The sequence below is a fragment of the Desmodus rotundus genome, chromosome 12, assembly GCF_022682495.2.
Source record: "Desmodus rotundus isolate HL8 chromosome 12, HLdesRot8A.1, whole genome shotgun sequence".
Classification (NCBI taxonomy): domain Eukaryota; kingdom Metazoa; phylum Chordata; class Mammalia; order Chiroptera; family Phyllostomidae; genus Desmodus; species Desmodus rotundus.
In genome coordinates this window covers 8,479,598-8,498,292 of record NC_071398.1, presented here as the reverse complement: position 1 = coordinate 8,498,292, position 18,695 = coordinate 8,479,598, and the positions used below count along the sequence as shown (strand labels likewise).

Below are 18,695 nucleotides of genomic sequence, written 5' to 3'. Positions count from 1 at the left end.
GTGGGGCCCTGGCCTAGGAGCCTGGATGTTCCACTTCAAGTCCCAGCCCTTTGAAAACAAGGGAGGCAGGCATGTCTCTGCCCCTCAATCCCCCGTCTGAAGCAGAGGTCTTGACCCCTGATCTCCGGGGGTCCTTACAGACCTGAGGCTCTGATTCTGGGAAAGTGTCTCCCAGAAGTGGCTCCACCTGTGTCTCCTTTTCCCCTCCTGGTCTTTCCTGGCCCCCAGCCTGCTGCCCTCCTGTCTCCATCTCGTCTCTCTTGGTTGTAAGGGACAGGAACAGGGCAAACCTGCTTAAGCAGCTGCGTGGCGCACCTGGCCACACACAGGTACCTCTCTCCCCTGTCCCGTATCCGACGTGGCTCTCTTCTCTTAGAACATGGCATTTCCATGGGGGAACTTCACTGGGACTAGGGTCACAGACTAGTGTTCTTTAGTCTCTGGGCAGTCCTCCCCGTGGCCCCAACCACTGACAGTACACCAGGAGGGCGGTCCCTGGGCGTGAGGAGTGACACCTGGAGGAGAGCCAGAGCTGGGAGGGGTGAGGGGGAGAGGCTGAGGTAGGCTTTACATTTTGGGGTTAGTAATTCCTGACAGCTGCGGGAGGAGGCACTGCCCTGGGTAAGGGGTGGGGGTGGGGGCATTCTCCCAGGATCCACAAGTCATGGGCAGGGCAGGGCAGGGCAGGGCGGGCCACCAAAGGCAACTTCCCTCCGGAGCCCATCCTCCCGGCCGCTGTGTCAAGCTCCTGCTGTGTGGCTGGCTCTGTGCCTGGCAGGGGGACAGTGGGAGGGGACCCTGCACTCCAGGAGTGGAGACCATGAGCCAGGGTGGCAGTGGCATGGTGTTGTGGGTAAGGGCCCCACAGCCTGAGCTGGCTAGTGTCCTGCCTCTGCCGCTCACTAGTGACAAGGCGTTGGGCGCAGGTAGTTGGGCTTCTCTGAGCCTCGTTTCCCTCATCTGTGAGACGGAGCCCGTGATGCTCGGTTCTGGGCCGCAGGTGAGGGCGCAGGACGACAACATGCATGGAGTGCTTGGCATGGAGCAGGCGCTCAGGAAAGCAGAGCAGAGGGAGGGCAGGGGTGTGAGGGAGCCAGTCGAGCTCTCCCGTCTGAATGCCAGGGCTGTCCTCACCCTCCTCCGACACCCTGTCCCCAAGACCTTTCACATCCACCAGCTGTCCTGAGCCTCTCACCATCTCTGTGAGATGGGTTGGGCAGACCTGGGCATTCCTTGGTGCCGACCCTTGAGATATCCAGGGGCTGCCCAAAGCCATACACTAGTGATGAAAGTGGCCTGCAACTGTGGGGGCGCAGATGGGAGACAGGCAGCGGGGCAGGGATAGCCCTGGGCTCTGAACCTCACAGGCCTCCAGCTCCAGCCACAAGCCTGGGGCTCTGGCTCCAAACCCACTCTTCGCTGACCAGGAAGCCGGAACAATGACCGGGACTGGGGCTGGCGTTGGGTCCAGCCAGGGGAGGAGGGAAGCCCTTCCTTAGCAGGCAGAGGGGGTGGCCAGCCCTCTGGCGTGTTTCCTTGAGGGGTTGAAGCCACTGTGCTCTGACTACCCATCTGTGCAGAGGCAGCTTTGTAAAGGGCCCAGGTCCCCACAGGCGCCTTGTGGGTGGCCTTCTGTCTCCAGTCCTCCATCCTGACCTCGCAGCACCACCCCCTTCCCTCCTTCAGAGCAGGCCTCAGGCCAGGGACGGGCTGCTCCGGCCTTGCAACTTTGCTCAGTGCCCCCAGCCTGGGCCAGGCTGCCTGTGATAAACTCTGCATCCCATCCTCAAGCTGCTTTCTTTGTTTCTTGAAGGTCATGCTTCCAGGAAAAACCTTGGCTGCTACTGATCTGCAGATTCACAGATTCCAGCTGGAATGCCTGGTCCTCCTCAGGGCCAGAAAAGAAGGTCAAAGGGAGAGCCTGGGTGGGGAAGGGCCGTTGGGGGTCTCCCTGTCACTGTGTGTGTGCACCCGTCCCTGCCCCGGTGAGCATTCCTGCCTTTGCTCATCCACCAGCATTACTGTTTGCCAGGCACTGAGCTGGTGAAGCAAGGACTTCAGGTGAGAGAGTTTTGAGGTTTTCATGTGTTAAAAGGTAGGATCAGAAATGTCAAAGCTCCTGATATTCAGTGCAAAATATTCACTGGGAAAGTCCTCCCAACCCCCCCCCCCCCCCACCGCCAGCCAGGACCCTGGTCCTGCCCCACTGCCAGCTGCAGGCCAGAGAAGATATGAGGAGGTGTGCTTTGCCTGCGTGGAAACACTGACAACAGGGACTGCTGTGCAGCAGGGGTTTCTCTAGTCCAGATCAGTGCTTTGTTCTGGGAGGCCCCAGGCCCCATTCCTGAGTCCCAGGTCCACTTGGAGAGATAAGAGAAGCTGGTAAGTTCAGTATTTCCCAAGAGCCAGAGGCTAGGAGTCAGTCTCTCTGAATCAGCTTTGGTTCCTGTCCTTATAGACTTGGGGGGAGAATGAGGGGAGAAGGGAGGAATTGAGAGAGGACTGCCTGGAAGAAAGGGTGGGATCGGATAGAACGAGATGGGGAAAGCATGTGCCAGGGGCAAGGAAGGCTTTGAACAAAGGTTAGGAAGCAGACTAGAGTCCGGGGTGTTTGGAACAGCCAGGAGACCGGTGGCGGGGTTGGTGCTGGGGTAGAATGTCCAGGCCCAGGGCCTGGGTGGTAGACTGGGGTCAGGCCAGGAAGGCCTGGAGTTGAGGCCATGGAGGCTGGGCTGTCCCCAAGGCAGTCGATGCAGGGAAGGTTTCCAATGTAATCTATTTATGAGGAGCAAAGAGGCCCCCGAGGCTGAGGGGACTTATAGGCCAGGAGAGAGTAGCTCTGCTGGGTGGGGGCAGGGCTTTCCATTTCTTGGCCTCGGGGTGGGATTTTTAACCTGCAGATGCCACCACGGCCAGCAACTCCAAGAGAGCTTTCTGGTGGGATATCTCCTCCTTCCAAGCCCTGGTCAAATGTCCCCACCTCTGAGAAGCCCCCTCTGGTTTTCTCCCCACTCTTGGCTTGCATCTCTCTCAAAGCAGGAAGGCAGTAGACTGTGGGGGCCAGGCTCAGGGGTCAGGCAGGCTGGCTTCAGTTCCCAGCTCTGCCAGTCACCCTCTCTGTGACCTTGGGCCACTCACTTAACCTCCCCAACCCTGTTATCATCTGTAAAACGGGTACATAATTACTCACCTCATGGGGCCTGCAAAGGGCTTAATACATGGCCTTGCACTTAAAAAAGGGAAGTGCATGCTGAATCAGGCTTGTTAATGCTCATCTGCTCTGCATTTCCTTTATTCCTGGGCACACGTTTTCATATCTATGACATGAGGATTTAATGGACAAGGGGTAGGCAAGAACCTGTTCAAATTGCTGGTGTGGGTCACCATTCACTGCCCTAGGGCTTAAGGAACACAGCCTGGGTACACCCACATTCTCACCTGCTTTCAGCTCTGAGTCAGCTGGACTGAAAGTGCTTCAAAGGCAGAGATGGTATCTGGTCTGTGTCCCTCCAACACCCAGCACAGCACCTGGCAAGGCCTCTACTGTCTGCTGGATCACATTCCTGGAGGGATTTGCCCAGTCACTCAGTTTCTGGGAAGCAGGGCCAGGAAAGGCTCCAGGCACTTGATTCCCTCCGGCATGTTCTGTGGATGTCCCCCATTTCACGCAGGCCAGGACTCCAGTGCCCCCACTGCGAGCCTCAGGCGAATCTCTTCTTGGCACTAGCACGTTGGAGGGGACACTCGGGGCGCAGAATGTGGCCTTGACACCCCACAGGGCTCTGCCAATGGCTTCACAAGGTTCAAGCCAGGCTGACTGTCTGCTGGACTTGGAGGAAAGGGCTTCTTCCTGCATGAAATGGGGGGAGGCTGGCCACCTTCTCGACAGGGCTCTGAGGAGGAAGGGGCTCTGTGACCTGCTTACCATTTCCTGTCTGCTCCCCCTCCCCTGTCTTCTGCCCTGTTGTCATCAGAGCCCGCTACTCAGGACAAAGAGATGGACACCATAGTCCCATGCCTTGCTGTAAGAGTAATGATCGTCACCTCACCCCTAAAAGACATTATGATCAGCCTTGAGTTTCTAAGGCAGACTCGTCTGCATACCAGACAACAGCACAAGGTTAAACAAAACACGCCTGTTCTGGCAAGTATTCTGCAAACACTGAGCACCAATTACAAGTGAGCACTGTGTCCAGTGCTGGGAATCGCTCTGAGCCCCAGGTTCTGGGCTGGACCAGAGACTGACCACTTCCCTGCCATCCGCCCAGCAGCCGACAGAAAGGCAGGCATGCTATCCTTTCATGGCTGTGGAAGCTCTGGGGCCACGTCCAGGGTAACCCCACTCAGAGAGGCTGAGGAAGAGTGTCTGTCTTCAGCAAGGCGAGGGACCATGGTGCCCATCTCTTTGTCCTGAGCAGGGGGCTCTGATGACAATAGGGCAGAAGACAGGTCCTGACCCCTCCCCACCCCCCGCCTCTCACATACACACAGACACAGGACACCGGCCTGGCACCTCCCTGTGGGAGCAGTAGATTTATTTCTGGTCAGGCTGAACTCTTGGGGAGATGGGGGAGGCCACCATTCACCCACTGTCCTGCTGGGGAACTGAGGTGGCACGGTCCGGCAGCCTGGGGGTCGGCCTCCTGGGGGTCAGCCTCCTTCCACAGATTAATGCCAGGGAATTAGGTAGTTGGAACGACTGTGGAGAGAAAGAGGGGCAAGGAGGGGGCCTCCAGGGTATCCTGGGGAAAAATCAGGCTGTCCTCTAAGCCACCCCCCCAAAACCCACCCTCCTGCCCTCAAAGCTCTGAAAACACAGCTTCCACCCTCTCTCTATGGCTCAAGGACCGTTAATGCCTCCCTATTTCCTTTGATGTATTTTCAGTTTCTCTGCTTGACTTCCAAGCCGCCTCCCTTCTAGTTTGCCTCATCTTTATCTCCCTGTGATCCCTAACCACGTGCACTGCTTTACTCATTTTTAATCCTTTCGTGAACCTCCTTTGGCAGGCATTAGATAGTAGTAAAAAAACTAGCAAGTTTCCCTTTTTGTGCACAGGGTGGGAGAGAAGGCAAGCTTTCCATCAACAAGTGCAACGCCATAGTCTGTGTGCCATCGGATGGGGTACATGTGGGTGCCGACCGACGGGAGGGGTTTGAGCTGGAGGGGAGAGGCAGCTGATAAGGGAAGACTTCAAGGATGGGACATCTGGGTAGGGCTTTAAAGACTGAAGAGGCGTTTTCCAGCTATGGAGGGACGGTTTGGGCGCTGAAATAGCACAAGCCCCGGGTGGAGTGCTCGGTTGTGCTGGGGCTTTGGGTCCCCCCCCAGGAGGAGACTGTGGAGAGGCAGGGGACAGGACTGGAGAGGTGGGCGACGGCGTAGTTAGGGAGATGCCTGAACGTGTTGCTGCTCCAGCAGGGAACTCGAGCCCCAGCTCCGTACACCTCTGGGCATTCTGGAAGGTGGAGTCTTGGCTCCTTCCATCAAGTTCCTTGTGTCCACCTGCTCTTCCGGCCCCTGCTCTCCTTCCAGGTAACTCCCTCACCCCCTCCCTTGGCCTCCTCAGGTGCAAATTGGGTGGAACAGGCTGTCAGCTCCATCTCCAGGTGGGCTGTGCTGGGTATCTCAGGAGGGACGCAGTTCGCTCTCTCCCCCCGCACCCCCCCCCCCCCGACATCATGGGGGCTATCAATCCTTTGGAGCCTCCCTCGCCAGGGCCCGAAGCCAGAACAGGGGTGTGAGAATCCCAGGAGCTGGCAGCGGCCAGGTGTGGGGCAGGGCGGGCATGGGGTCAGCCCCTACCTGTAGCAGGATCCGAAATGGCGGAAAGTGTTCCTGTGAAAGAGGGAGCAGGGTGAGCCAGGGGTGGGGAGGTGCACCCCCATCTCCAGGAGCCTCACCCCCCTCTGGGGAGGCACTATGCCCCCAGAAGGATTACACTGCCCCTCCCGCCGACCTAAATGCCTCCACCCCCAAAGGCTCCCGTTGCCAGGGACTGGAGGACAGGGTGTTGCATTTAGTAGGAGTAAACGATCATTTCGTTTTGAAATTGTGACTTCGTTGTGGAGTATTGGAGCCGAGCAATTTTTCCAGGCCTCACTGGGGTCCCGGGCCTGCAGCCTCACTTACAGGGAATTGAAAGGCAAGGGCTTCTGTCCGTATCGGTCCAGGCTGGGGTTCTGGTTGAGACAGTACTGGAGCGGGCCAGAAGGATGGGGAGGGGTGGTCGGTGAGCAGGGGGCGGTGATGAGGGGAGCCCACGGTTCCCGCCCACGCCCCCATCACAGCGCCCTGGGGGCTGGGGGACCCCGCTCTCGGCCTCCTCTCCCTCTCCCCACACCCCATCCCGGGTTAGCCTCTGCTCCCCTTCACCCTGCCCGGCCCCTAGGGACAGGTCGGCACAGAGCCCTCCTTACCCGCCAGTTCTGGGTCACCTCCGGCTTCAAGTGCCGCACCGCGTAGCCGCTGAAACTCTCAGCTGGGGAGACAGTGCCCGTCTTCCGCCCCCAGCTCCCCAGTCCCCAGCCCCCCCCCCCCATAAAAAGCCCTGGCCCGGCTCTCAGCCGAGCCCCGCCCCTGGATAAAGCCCCGGCCACACCTGCTCCTAGACTCCGGCCCACCTCAACTGCCCAGCCAGGACAAGCCCCGCCTCCAGATCCCTGCTCTTAGGTCTCAGAACCCACCCTGCCCTCAGCCCCAGCCCCAGCCCCGGTCGCTCTGCGCCCGGACCTGGCTTCCACCCTGTCCCTAAGAAGAGGCCCTTGTCCATGTCCCTCAGTCCGTCTTAGCTCTTCCCTCTCTAAGTGCCCCACTGCTCCCCAGCTTCCCCGCCCCGTCCTTGCTGGAGCCCCCCCCCGCCCCACTCCGATGTCCCCGTCCCTCCAGGGCCCGACTCCGGGGTCCCCATTTCTGGGCTGCTCTCCCGCCCAGGGCAGCCCCCGCGCTGGGTAGACTGACCCCTCTTGCTCGAGCAGGGTAGCCTGAACTCTCTGGCAGAGGACACGAAATGCGACCAGTCCTCGATGGCACGCATGAAGCAGGGCCAGTCCACCCGGTGGATGCCCGGCACGATGGGCGCCAGCTTTCCCTCGCGGCACCTGTCGCGGAGACTCTGGCCGGTCGCGGTGATATCCTGCCAGAGCGATGGGAGTCAGGGCCCCGGAGGAAGACGCAGAAGCCTGGGAGGCAGCTCCAAACCACCCCGGAGGGCGGAGCTGACTCTTGGCTCATCTAACTGAGGGACGCCTGAATCCCCTTGATGGAGATGGAACCGCGACTGGGTCCCAAGGCGGAAGCTGTGGAAGTACTCGGAGGACAGCCCAAGGCCAGAGGTGCTTGGGGCTGGATGCAGGCAGGGCCTTTGCCCCTTTCCCCTGAGCAAACCAAGGGCTGGGGGCAAAGGCCACTCACCAAACATTGCAGAGGTTTGTTGGGGACACCAAGGAGTGTGAAGTAGGCGTTGTCGAAGTCGTCTGAAGAAGGAAGAGAAAGGGGAACAGATGTCTCCTGCACCAGCAGGCACAGACCCACACGGGGAGGGTTGGCCCACACTGCTTTAAATTAAAAAATATATACATTTGACTACTTTTAAAAATCTAAGATAAAATAGATTTTACTTAACTTGGCTTAAAACAGAATAAACTCCAAATAGATCAAACATTTCAATATTAAAAAAAAAAAAGGAAACCATAGAAGTACTAGAAGAAAACTTGGGTGAATTTCTTTTTAACCTTGCATTGAGGAAGGCCGTACCAACGCTAACTCTAAATCCAGGAGCCTTAAAGAAAAGATGGATAACTTTCGCTGCATAAAAATAAACTTCGGCATTGCATAAAACAACATAAGAACTCAAAAGACAAATGGAAAAGATATTTTCACTTATTTTATAGACGAGTTTCAATTTCCCTATTACAGAAAGCACTCTTAGAAGTCAAGACCAAAAAAGCAAAAAAAAAAAAAAAAAAAAGGGTAAAAACGAGCACCCAACACACATAGGTAGTTCACGCAAAAACACTAGAAATACAGATGGCCCCTAAACATATAAAAGGCACTCAACCCCCTGTACCATAAGATGAATGCATTCGTATTCGAACTACAGTAAGACTCCGATTTTTGCCTATCAGGTTGGAAAGAATCCAAAGTGAGCGCGGTTATCGGAAACAGGCCTATAGAAAGCGATTGGCAACACCTATCGGAATTACAAATACACACACGTTGTGTTGCCACAGTCCTGCTTCGGGGAATTTGTCCCATTTTACAACTGCAGGCCTGGGGAGTAATGTGGGGAGAATGTTTGCCCATTCCAGCATGGTTTGTCATCGCAAATGAACGGAATCCACTCAAGTGCCTGCTGTGAAAGAATTGGGTAAGCCAGGATACGCCCTCACTAGGCAGCTATCAAAAATAGATAAAGTTCTCCATGCAGGATCGCTAAGGTACAGAAGAGTGTACATCCTATGCTACGTTTTGTTTAAAGCCTAAAACCAAGATGATTGGATGCAGAAAAGGATACACATTCAGGTTACCACTGTAACCAAGGCATCAAACTCAGCGTCACGCACGGATTGTGGGATAATGATGTTCTGTGCCTCCCTGCTGAAGCATTATGGCCAACACAGCATCCATCACCTGCGAGAGATTCTGGCTGGCAATGTTTTACCTGGCTAATCAAGCCCCTACACCAAACTTCTAGTTTACAGAAAATAGATTACCAGGAGAAAGAACACTGTAAGGAAGCACTCTCTCGAGTTCACAGTGGGGGACTGTCTACAATATAACTGCTTTGGACTCTAAAAAAATATCATGAAGGAAGAATGGAAACTGGGGAGACTATTTCAGCCTAAGATTAAAGAGACAGCACAACCAATTGCAATGCCCAATCCTAGACTGCCCCGTCCCCCCAAATTAAGCTATAAAAGACATCTTTGGGGGGTAATTGAAGACATTTTGGTATGGACTGAATGTTAGATATTATGGAATTAAATGTTAACTTTCCTACATCTGATAAAGCTATTGTGTCATGTAGGAGGTTGTTCTTATTGGGAGCTGCTTGTTCAAGTGTGTGTGTGTGTGTGTATGGGTGAGAGAGAGAGCAAGAACAAAAACAGCAAAACATTAATTGAAGCAGGTGGAAGGTAATGGGTGTTAATAGCATTATTCTTTCAACTTTTCTCTGTGCTTGAATATGTTCATAATAAAAAGTGGCCGAGTAGCATAACACGTGTTTGTGTTTGCAATAGTGAACAATGAGAGGAGCGTTTCAAACCAAGTGGTTACCTGCAAGTGGAAGTGGGCGGGGGGGGGGGGGGGGGGAGAAGGGAGACTTGGTAAAACGTACCTGGTTGCAGCATTTTGAATTTTAAACCTGTGACTTGATTACTTTTTTAAAGCATACACTTGGAGTAAATTCATATCTAAACCACGAGCAAACTTTCCCTGAAAACCCAGATTCCAAGAAGAGCCAGGAAACTGGAAAGTCTGCCAGCTGTGTGGACACCTGCCGTACAGCAGTGGGGGAGGGGGGAGCCCAGCAGCTGCTCCCCTGTGGAGGGGGCCCACTTCACGTTTCCCACTTCCCATCTCAGCCCTGCAGGGGTCTGCGTGGGACCTCTGGTGATCGCCATGCAGTCTCTGATACGTGTGGGACCAGGGACCGGGGTATCGTCCCGGGCTCCCTGCTCCTGTCCTTCTATCACACAGGTACCATATCCTGTTATTTTACCTCCTAAATACTTTTCACAACACTTGCCAGTGGCCAAGACTGTGACCCCTCCCAGTGTCCTCATGACCTCTCCCCCATTATCCATCTCTCGTCCCTCTGGGCCATCCTCCACCCCATCTGCCACAATGCTCAGACCTCTTTTTTGCTCGAAGTCTTCAGAGGTTCCTGTTTCCCTCTTGAGAAAGTCGGGGCCCCTGAGCTTAGCAGTAGGGCCCTTCCTGAGCTGTGCCCTAGCCCCAGCAACTGCTTCTGCTGCCCCCACTCACCTTTTCCTCCAGCGTTCCCACACCCCCATACCTGGTGCAACTCTTCCCTTCCAGGCCTCTGCACATGCTGTTCCCTCTAGACACAATACCCTGCGTTTCCCTGGGGACTCAGCACAGTGTCAGGCACAAATGAGGTGCTAGATAAAGGAACGCGTGTGTTCTTGCGGTGCCCCCACCTCCACACCCAAGCTTCCGATCCATGGAGAGTTCGTCCCTGGGCCGCACGCTCCTGTCACTCACGGGAGGCGTGAGGAGGGTCTCTGTCCCTTGTGCAGGTGGAGACACCACTGGACAGACGCTGGTATTATTGCTATTATTGTTCTTCCTCCTGCGGCACCTGCTGACCTCCACACAGCTCCCCCCGTTAACAATAACAGCATCAACGACAGCAATGTGCTCGACTCACTGAGCACCCAGTAGGTGCCAGGCACTACTCCAAGCACTCTTCCTGCCTTATCTCACCTTAACCTCGCACCCGCCTCCGCGGGCGGGCCCCACTGCCATCCCCCTTCCACTGAGAAGGAGACAGGCTCAGACCTGGCGAGGTTCGCTGGGTAGGAAGTGGCACGGCTGGGACTAGCCCTCAACCGCTTTCACCTGCCACTCTCGGCCTTTCACTCCCAGATCTCTCTCCTCCAAACCATCTGCTCCTTCCCCAAAGGCCCCGGCCCTGGCGGGGGAGGCAGAGGTGGGGGGGGGGCGGGGACAGGCGAGGGGTCCGACCTTTGCGGCAGTAGGTGGAGGACCGGCAGTGCTCCTCCGGCAGGCAGGCCCTGACAGAGTCCATGTCCATGCGGCGCAAGCTGGGCAGGGCCGGGTGGTAGAGCTGCTGCTTCACGCCGGCCAGCTGGCTTCTCTGCCGCTCCATCGGGAGCAGGATGGCTGGGGACGCGTACACGTGGGTGGAGCCGTCCTCCCAGGGCACCAGGTCGATGATGCGGGCCATGGCTGGGGAGCCGAGAGTGCAGAGGGGTTCGCCCAGGGCTCCGGCCAGCCAGACACCCTTCCACGTGGGGACACGGCCTTGGCCAGGGCTGACTTGTCTACTGCCCCTCACTTACGGAGCACCCACTGGATGCCAGATCCTGTTTTTTCAGGAGCTCCCATGCGGTGGCAGGGACATTCAGACAACGTGACACGCGCACACACACAGAGGATGTGCTAGGGGCGCTGACCGAGGCGAGCGTGAGCGCAGGGTGTGTGTGCCTGGGGCGGCTGGGGGCTGTGGCGTTCAGGGCACGGTCTAAAGGGGTGGCATTTCAGTCTGTTCTTAAATAATGAGCAGGAAGCGGCAATAGCAAGTGGGCTCAGATCTAGCTCAGATGTGTCAGGGTAACTGATTGTGGACTTTGGGCCTTAGTGGAGGTCTCTGGCATTTACTCAGAGTTCTACAGGGAGACAAAAACGTTTTAAAGAAGGGGAGAGACACCATAGACGTGAACTGGGAAAACAGTGCTGGCTAGGCAGTGCCTTCCTGTAAAACGCGGGTATTCCCAGGAGCCCTTCAGCCATGTCAACTTTAGTGAGGATTTGTTGACTCAGCTTGCTTCCTTCCCGAGCCCTGTTAGCGGTGAGAGATGCAGGTGGGTGGCATGTGGGCAGGGGGTGAGGACCTAGGTCCGTGGAGGAGCAGGGAGAGGCCACGGGAAGTGGAGAGGGGAGAGGAGGGAAGGGGGTACTCCCTGCTCCTGACCCACTGACAGTGGCGGCTGACCTGAAGGGCACAGGTCTCAGGTGCACCAGTGTGTAAGGGTTTGCTGCTCTTCCAGCTGCTCAGTGAGGAGAGGGATCAGGGAGATGGGCCATGCCCCGGTGCCTTAGGAGATGGTGGGAGAATAAAGAATGTTCTGCAGAGACAATGCCCACTGTAGTCTGATTGTGAGGGCACCCACTCCTTGGCAACCCCGGCAACCACAGGCTACCAGGGGTTCTGTGCCCCCCACCCCCCACCACTTTTCAGCCCTCCTGAAGGCTGCTGTCCCCAGGCCATGGCACAGGCCAGGCATGTTGGGAAGTAGAGAGGCGGCAGGGCTCTCCAGGGGCGGCATGTCAGAGCTGGCCGGGGCCGGCTGTGTGTCCCTGGACTAGTTACTCTCTCTCTCTGGGCCTCGAGGCCCCCTCTGTGCTCAGCAAGGGCCCTGGGCCCTGCCGTGAGGGGTGTCTGTGGTCTGGGAGGGCCCTCCCCTTCCTGCAAACCTCAGGGAGCTGTCCTGCCTGCCAGTCCTTGGGGTCCCAGGGGTGGAGATTAGTGGCGGCCAGTACCCAGGGTCAGCATAAGGGGATCAGGGAGAGTGGTGGCCTCAGCAGGTCAGGGATTAGCAGGTAAGACACCATCCCCAGCCCCCTGCAGGCCTGCAGCCTCCCTCCCTTTTTCCCAGAAGGCAGGGTCAAGAGTGCCTAAGCCCAGCGCCCCGGAGACAGACCCTTCAAGGGAGGGAACCCTGGGGGAACCTAACTTATTTGCATATATGGCGTGGGCTTTGCAGATACCTACTCAGGTGCTGAGCCCGTGAGAGGATCTGGCTCTCAAGCTGCCCCTCCTGCCGTGTCCCACCCAGCCCCAGGGCAGCACCCCCAAGCACCCTGCTCCGCAGAGTTGATTCCATTCACCGCCCCCACTTATTTCTACACTCTTTTAAAGCTGTAAAATATAACAAAATACATAAAGCGCATAAATAATGTAACCAATAATTTATAAAGGGAGACCCCGTGTAACTAACCGCCACTCAAGACGTGGAGTAGTTCTACTTTGCAGAAGCAGTTCAGCAGTTTCTTAAAAAGTGAACCACAAATTGACTGTATGACCCAGCAATTCTACCTCTAGAAATCTGGCCACGAGCAATGAAAACGTACGTCCACACAAAGACTTGCACACCATGGGCAGAGCGGCGTTTCTTCATAGTGCCGGAAGCCGAAGAACCCAAGTGTCCATTGGCCGGGGAACAGGCGAACAGACCGTGGTGTATCTAGGCCACGGAATTCTCCGGAGAATGAGAAAGAGATGGAGGACGGATATGTGCTCTCATGTGGACGATCCTCAGAAACATGAGGCTAAGTGAGAAATCAGACACAAAAGCACTCCGAGTGTGGTGTGATTCATTCGCATAAAATGTCCACAAAGGGCAGGTCCTGGAGACAGGAGGCAGATTAGTGGTTGCCTGGGTGGGGGGGACTGCCACGGAGCACGAGGGAGCTCGTTGGGGTGACAGGCGATGGGAACCCTCTGACACACGACGGTGCTGGTGGCCTGGCTCGGGCAGTCTGCTAAAAGTCATTGAGTTGTGCACTTTCAGTGGGTGAATTTTAGGGCTTGTGAATTATACCTCAGTAAAGTTGTGTTATTTTATTTTGAAATATTTTATTTATTTGTTTTTAGACAGAGGGGAAGGGAGAAAGAGCAGGAGAGAAACATTGATGTGAGAGAGAGACACCAATGGGTTGTCTCTCCCACCCCCCACCCCCCCCAATCAGGGACCTGGGCCCCACCCAGGCATGTGTGCTGACCAGGAATTGAACCGACGACCTTTCAGTTTGTGGGGAAATGCCCAGGCAGCTGAGCCACGCCGGTCAGGGGTCAGGGCCCAGGTCTGCATCGGTCAGTTGCCGAGGCGGGCGCACTGTCGGGCACATTTGAAGAGCTTGAGACACGAGATGAGGTCAGGTTCCTGCCTCTTTGCTGAATATTTTCTGCCCCACTTCCCACCCAGGTCCTGTCACCTCACTGAGCCCCTCTTCACTGGGCCCCCCTGTCCCTCTTGTCCTCTCTGCCTAGACCTGTCTCCCCTCTAGGGTCTGACCGCAGTTCAGGGGGCCAGCTTCCCCGCAGTCAGCCACCCATCAGCCCTTGGGTCCTTCCGAAAGGCCCCGCCCCGAGACCACAGACATTGGGCAGAGCCCAGGGCATGGGCCGCTGAGGCCCTGCCCCGGCCGCCGAGGACTCCGGACCAGAGAGGATCTGCTGAGTCCGGCCATGGGCTGGGGGGCTGGGACGCACCACCACTGCTCACTGAGAGTGGACAAGCCCCCACCACCTTGGGGAATCTCCCAGAATCACACGGGGACTCCAAGCTGTCATTCTCCCACCAGCCACTCTGCAGCTTGGCTAAGGTATGTGGGGAGCCAGGCCACTAGTACCCGGGCAGGTCCTTTGGCAACGCATGGTACCCAAATCTAGGCCACCTGGTGCCCCTTGCCTGGACCCTAGACCCTGCTGGCCTCTAGGAGGTTGCTGTTGGCTCCCTGGGCATCCTCCTCCTCTCTTCCACCACCACCTCCCCAGCCCCGTTTGGCACCTGCTAATCCTTTGCACACGGCCCCAGTGCTGCCAATTAATCCCCCTGTGTTTGAGGGGCCAGCTGTGGGTGGTAGGGAGAAGGCGATTCCTGGCTGGTGGTTGGCATCTGAGCAGGTAACTTGGGATGCGGCGGCAGCTCGGTGACGGTGGGACTGCTGATGGGGTCACCACGCTGTGCTAGCAAGACATTTAGACATGAAGAAGCAGGCAAGGCTGAGAACCCTGGGGCTTCCCTCACCTCTCCCTCCTCATGCGGTGCAAGGGCAGCAGCTGGTGAAATGCAGATTCTAGGTCTTGCGGAGGGGGGGGTGTTGGAGGGGCCTGGGAATCTGTATTTTTACCAGCTCCCCAGTAGATTCTGAAAGGCTGAAACACTGTTGTCCCGGGCTGCCACCCTCAGGCCCTGCTTCCTACCTGAGCCACTGTCATCAAAGTGGAGTTGACAGGGACGTGGCCAAAAGATAGAAAGGGCCTGCAAAGGTTTCCACGTAGGAGGAGAGGGCTGAATCTGGGGGGAGAAGAGGAACTGGGAGTGAGGTGGGCTTCTGCAGTCCTTTCCAGAAGGTTCAGAAACAGGAGCCAGTGGCTGACTGCTGGGAGGGGCTTGCAGGGCTGGCCCGCGGGTACCATGGTGGGAAGATGGGGGACACCTGGGGTCAGGCAGACCTGAGCGTAAACTCGACTTGGCCACTTACTGGCTGTGTTGCTTTGGGCAAGTCTACTGACCTCTCTGTGCTCCCATTTCCCCTGCTGTGAAGTGCGATGACAATGCTTTTTACGGGGGCTGGGTGGGAGGTAGGGAGGATGAGGACAAGTGTGGCTATGGCTGAAGAGCCCTTAGCTTGATTTGGGCTTGTGAGGCTGCCAGGAGCTGGCTGGGGTCAGTGGAATCCACCGGGTGACCTTGGGCTCTTCGGACCTGGGTAATCACTGTGTGTATACTCTCACCCAATAGGCAATGGACGACCAGAGGGGTCGTGTCTGGTTCAAGTTCATCTTTTTCGGAGACTGAGCCGAGGCTCTGTCCCCCACCACAACCTCTTACAGGGGAAGCTGGGCTTCTGAGGCCAGAGTGGGGACACAGCAGTCAGAGCTGTGAGCAGAAGGGAAGGTGGTGGCCAGGGGTCACAGGGAGCTGGGCACTGGGGCAGGATCCTGGGCCCCATGCCTGCCCTTTCCAGCCTGGGGCCTGGGTCCCTGGTGGAGGAAGGAGAGAGGAGCACTCTCCCAGCACCTGGGGGTACGGGGGCACACCGTGGTGGGCACTGCCCTGGAAGGGCCCTTTCAGGGCTGGGAGTTTTCACACACTGGCCGGCGTGGTGCCTGCAGGCCAGGCCATCCTGCAGGCATGTAGTCATGAGGCCGGGGTCCTGTTCCCCGAAGGTAAATGAAACCAGAAACTGAGCCCATGCAAGGTAGGGCTGAAATGTCACAGTAAACCATGAAAAAGGGGTTTCACTGTCATTTTACCTTAAAAAATTTTAATCATGACAATAGGTTCATTTTGTCTATATTAAGACAGATTTTCCATTTACATATTACTTATGAAATTTGCATTTATAAAACTTTGCAAGGGGATTGTGCTGAACATGATATTCCAGAACAAGCATTTTTACTTGACACCAACTAGTCATCACAGCCAACATTTATTAAGCTCCCAGTGTATGCAAGTCACTGTTCTTACCAGTTTATCTCACCCTTACAATCCCCTCACCCCTACAAAGTAGGTACTATTACCATCCCACTTTACAGACAAGCAAACTGAAGCCCTAAGAGTGTCACGGATCAGCTCATGACTGGAGTCCGGAGCATGCACATCTTCCCACGTTAGTTCAAATAGACAATAACGGTCCGTTATCAGAGGTAGCATGATGGATTTAACACGCGCCCCTCTTACAGGTGCACATCTAGGGACTTTCCAGCAGCCAGTCTCCTGACGATGGATGTTTGAATGTTCTTATCTTTTGCTGCAATGCTGTGGTGGTCAACCTCTTTATACACATGTTTGGGGGCTTGAGTATTTCTACGTGGAGATATAATTGCAAAAATGTTTTAAAATATGAGAGGAAAGGGAAGTGTGTAATCCACAAAAGTGGCCCCCAAATGGTGGGAGCCACTGTGAGCACTTTGAGGGGCCTAAGGACTCTGTCCCTTACAGGCGCCAGGATGTTGGGCTGGGTCCAGAGGGTGCTGCCTCAACCCCCAGGGACCCCTGAGAAGACCAAGGTGCAGGAGGAGGAGGGGGCAGAGCGAGAGCCAGAGCCTGAGCTGGAGGCGGAGCTGGAACCAGAGCCAGAGCCTGGAACAGCCCCCCAGGAGGCCAGACTAGAAGAGGAGTCCCTGGTAAGAAGCAGAGGCTGCAGAAGGGCATGCTGGGGAGTACTGTAAATATTTTAGGTCATGCCATCTCTGTTAATTGCTTCGCTCTGTCACTGGCAGGTGAAAACAGCCATAGACGCTACGTAAACAAATGAGCATGGCTGTGTTCCAATAAAACTTTATTTACCAAAGGAGCAGCAGACTGGATTTGGCCCAAGGCCATTGTTTGCCAGCCTCTGGCATCTAGAACAGAGCCACTCGAAGTAGCCAGTGCATGAACCGTTTGTGCCCAGGCCAGGATGGGATTAGGAGCTTGCTAGGAGGTAAATCTGCTCTGTAACTAGGTACCTGCTTAGTTCTGCCACATTTGCTCCGCAGTGAGACTTTCTCAGTGAAGGAAGTGGTGTGTTGATAAGCATTAAGGTGCAAACTGCCCATAGCCACTACGGGCCAGTAACAGACTGATTCGGGTTCACAGACCATACTTCTGGCTGCGCTGCTCTAGAACCTTCCTTCAAGCACAGCAAAACTTGCCAGTCCACATCTCATTCATTCAGCAGCCTGATGACAACTGAATCAGAAGCTCAGTTGAACAGATTTGATTTAGCTGCTCACGGACTTCAGGCCCTGGCAGCAGTGCTGGAGCATAATGAGGAATACGGCATTGCCCCCGGGGGTCGGCAGACAAGGACCTGCCCAGGTCACTCTGCAAGGAGGCAGAGGGGATGCAGAAGTGCTGTGCGCTCCAACACTGGCCTCAGCTCTGCCCGTCTGGGAGGGCCAAAGAAGTGTGTCAGACTGAGAGCGACGGGAGCTCAGAATAGGGAGAGTCTTCTCTTTGGAGATTGGAAGCAGGCAGGTGAGGGCTTCCTAGACACAGAGGGTGGGGCCAAATTGTAACTGGAGCAGACGAAGAGGTGGAGCGTGCCAGGGAGAAAGGCTATCACGGGGTAGTGCAGGCTGTTTAGGAGATAATGAGCCACCCAGCTAGAGGGCTTGTGCATGTGTGTGTTTGCATGTGCACATGTGTGTGTATGCATAGAGGAATACTCTGTGTGTCCTCAGTGGTATCATTGTGCATGCAAGTGTGTTCAAAATCAGGTGTGCACGGCCATGTACACACATGTGCACACACAAGCAGGTGCATGCACATGTGTCAATGTGCACACACCAGTGTGTCTGTAGGTCTGTGTGCACATGTGGCATGCTAGTGTGTATACATGGGCACATGCACACATTCCTGAAACTGTGAATGGGATTTGCATGTATGTGCATGTATGTACATGTTTGTCTGTATAGCATGCTCCTGTGTCTGATTTTGTGTTGTAGGTATATGCATATGTGTACACCTGCATGCATGCATGTGTGCACACGCACAGGGCTGCATGTGTGCACACCAGGGCACGTAACACAAATGTACACACTTTTGTGTCTTGCATGTGCAAAGTGTGGGGAGACATTAATTTTGTGCCAGTGCATGTGTGCACAGTGCACGAACACACGTGTGTACTCACACACCTGTGCCTCCATTTATGTGTGTGTGCTCACATATGTCTGTGCCTGTATGTAAATGCCTGTGAGAGTGAGTGTGCACAAGCTCGTGTGTCTGTCTCACTGTTGTACACACACACATGGGCACACAGCAACAGGAGGTGATGCTGCAGAGGCAGGTGAGAGGCAGGTGGCAGGGGCGGAAGTCCACCTGGCTGCTGGAGGGGAGTGGAAGGAGGGGAAGGCCCTGACTGGGGGCTGGGTGGGGGCTCCTCTCACCTCCCTCTTCCCCTCAGTTTGCTCCAAGGCTCCACAACTCTCTGTAATGCTCCCCCCCCTTCCCAAGCCACTGAAGTGGGGCAGCTTCCTGGGTGAGGTGATAGGCCTGGGGACCACCTTGGATGGGGTGTGAGGGCTCAGCCCTAGATGAGGGGACTCTAGGTCTGGGAGGAAGGGAATGACCTGGATGGAGGTGAAGCCACCAGGATTCACAGAGATAATTATGAGAACAGAGTTGTTTGGTCCTATTGTGGGGGTGGGGTGGAAGTGTCCCCTGCCTGAACCAGGCTGGTCTCTCTGAGGGCTTACATGGTCCTGTGTGAA

General features: G+C 55.8%; 2 protein-coding genes across 3 annotated transcripts in view; one reads left to right on the top strand and one right to left on the bottom strand.

The window, feature by feature from the left end:
* Window positions 1–3,340: 3,340 nt before the first annotated feature.
* Window positions 3,341–10,934, bottom strand: SPMIP8 (sperm microtubule inner protein 8). The gene is made up of 9 exons (XM_024551535.3): window positions 10,712–10,934; window positions 7,412–7,473; window positions 6,959–7,133; window positions 6,418–6,479; window positions 6,131–6,195; window positions 5,804–5,836; window positions 4,587–4,699; window positions 3,439–3,850; window positions 3,341–3,358 (listed from the first exon to the last, which is right to left on the bottom strand). The coding sequence occupies exons 1-7, from the start codon at window positions 10,932–10,934 to the stop codon at window positions 4,669–4,671; spliced, it is 651 nt and encodes a 216-aa protein (XP_024407303.2). The 3' UTR covers window positions 3,341–3,358; window positions 3,439–3,850; window positions 4,587–4,668.
* Window positions 5,513–18,695, top strand: part of CNGB1 (cyclic nucleotide gated channel subunit beta 1) — a 65,605-nt gene continuing 52,422 nt past the window's right edge. The window contains exons 1-2 of one of the 2 annotated variants that reach the window (XM_053915629.2): window positions 5,513–5,533; window positions 16,441–16,625. In XM_053915629.2, coding sequence (XP_053771604.1) covers window positions 16,449–16,625 — 177 coding nt within the window. In that variant the 5' untranslated portion in view covers window positions 5,513–5,533; window positions 16,441–16,448. Of the gene's footprint in view, window positions 5,534–14,337; window positions 14,397–16,440; window positions 16,626–18,695 lie in introns of those variants that run through there. The other variant, XM_045188360.2, reaches the window with a different exon arrangement.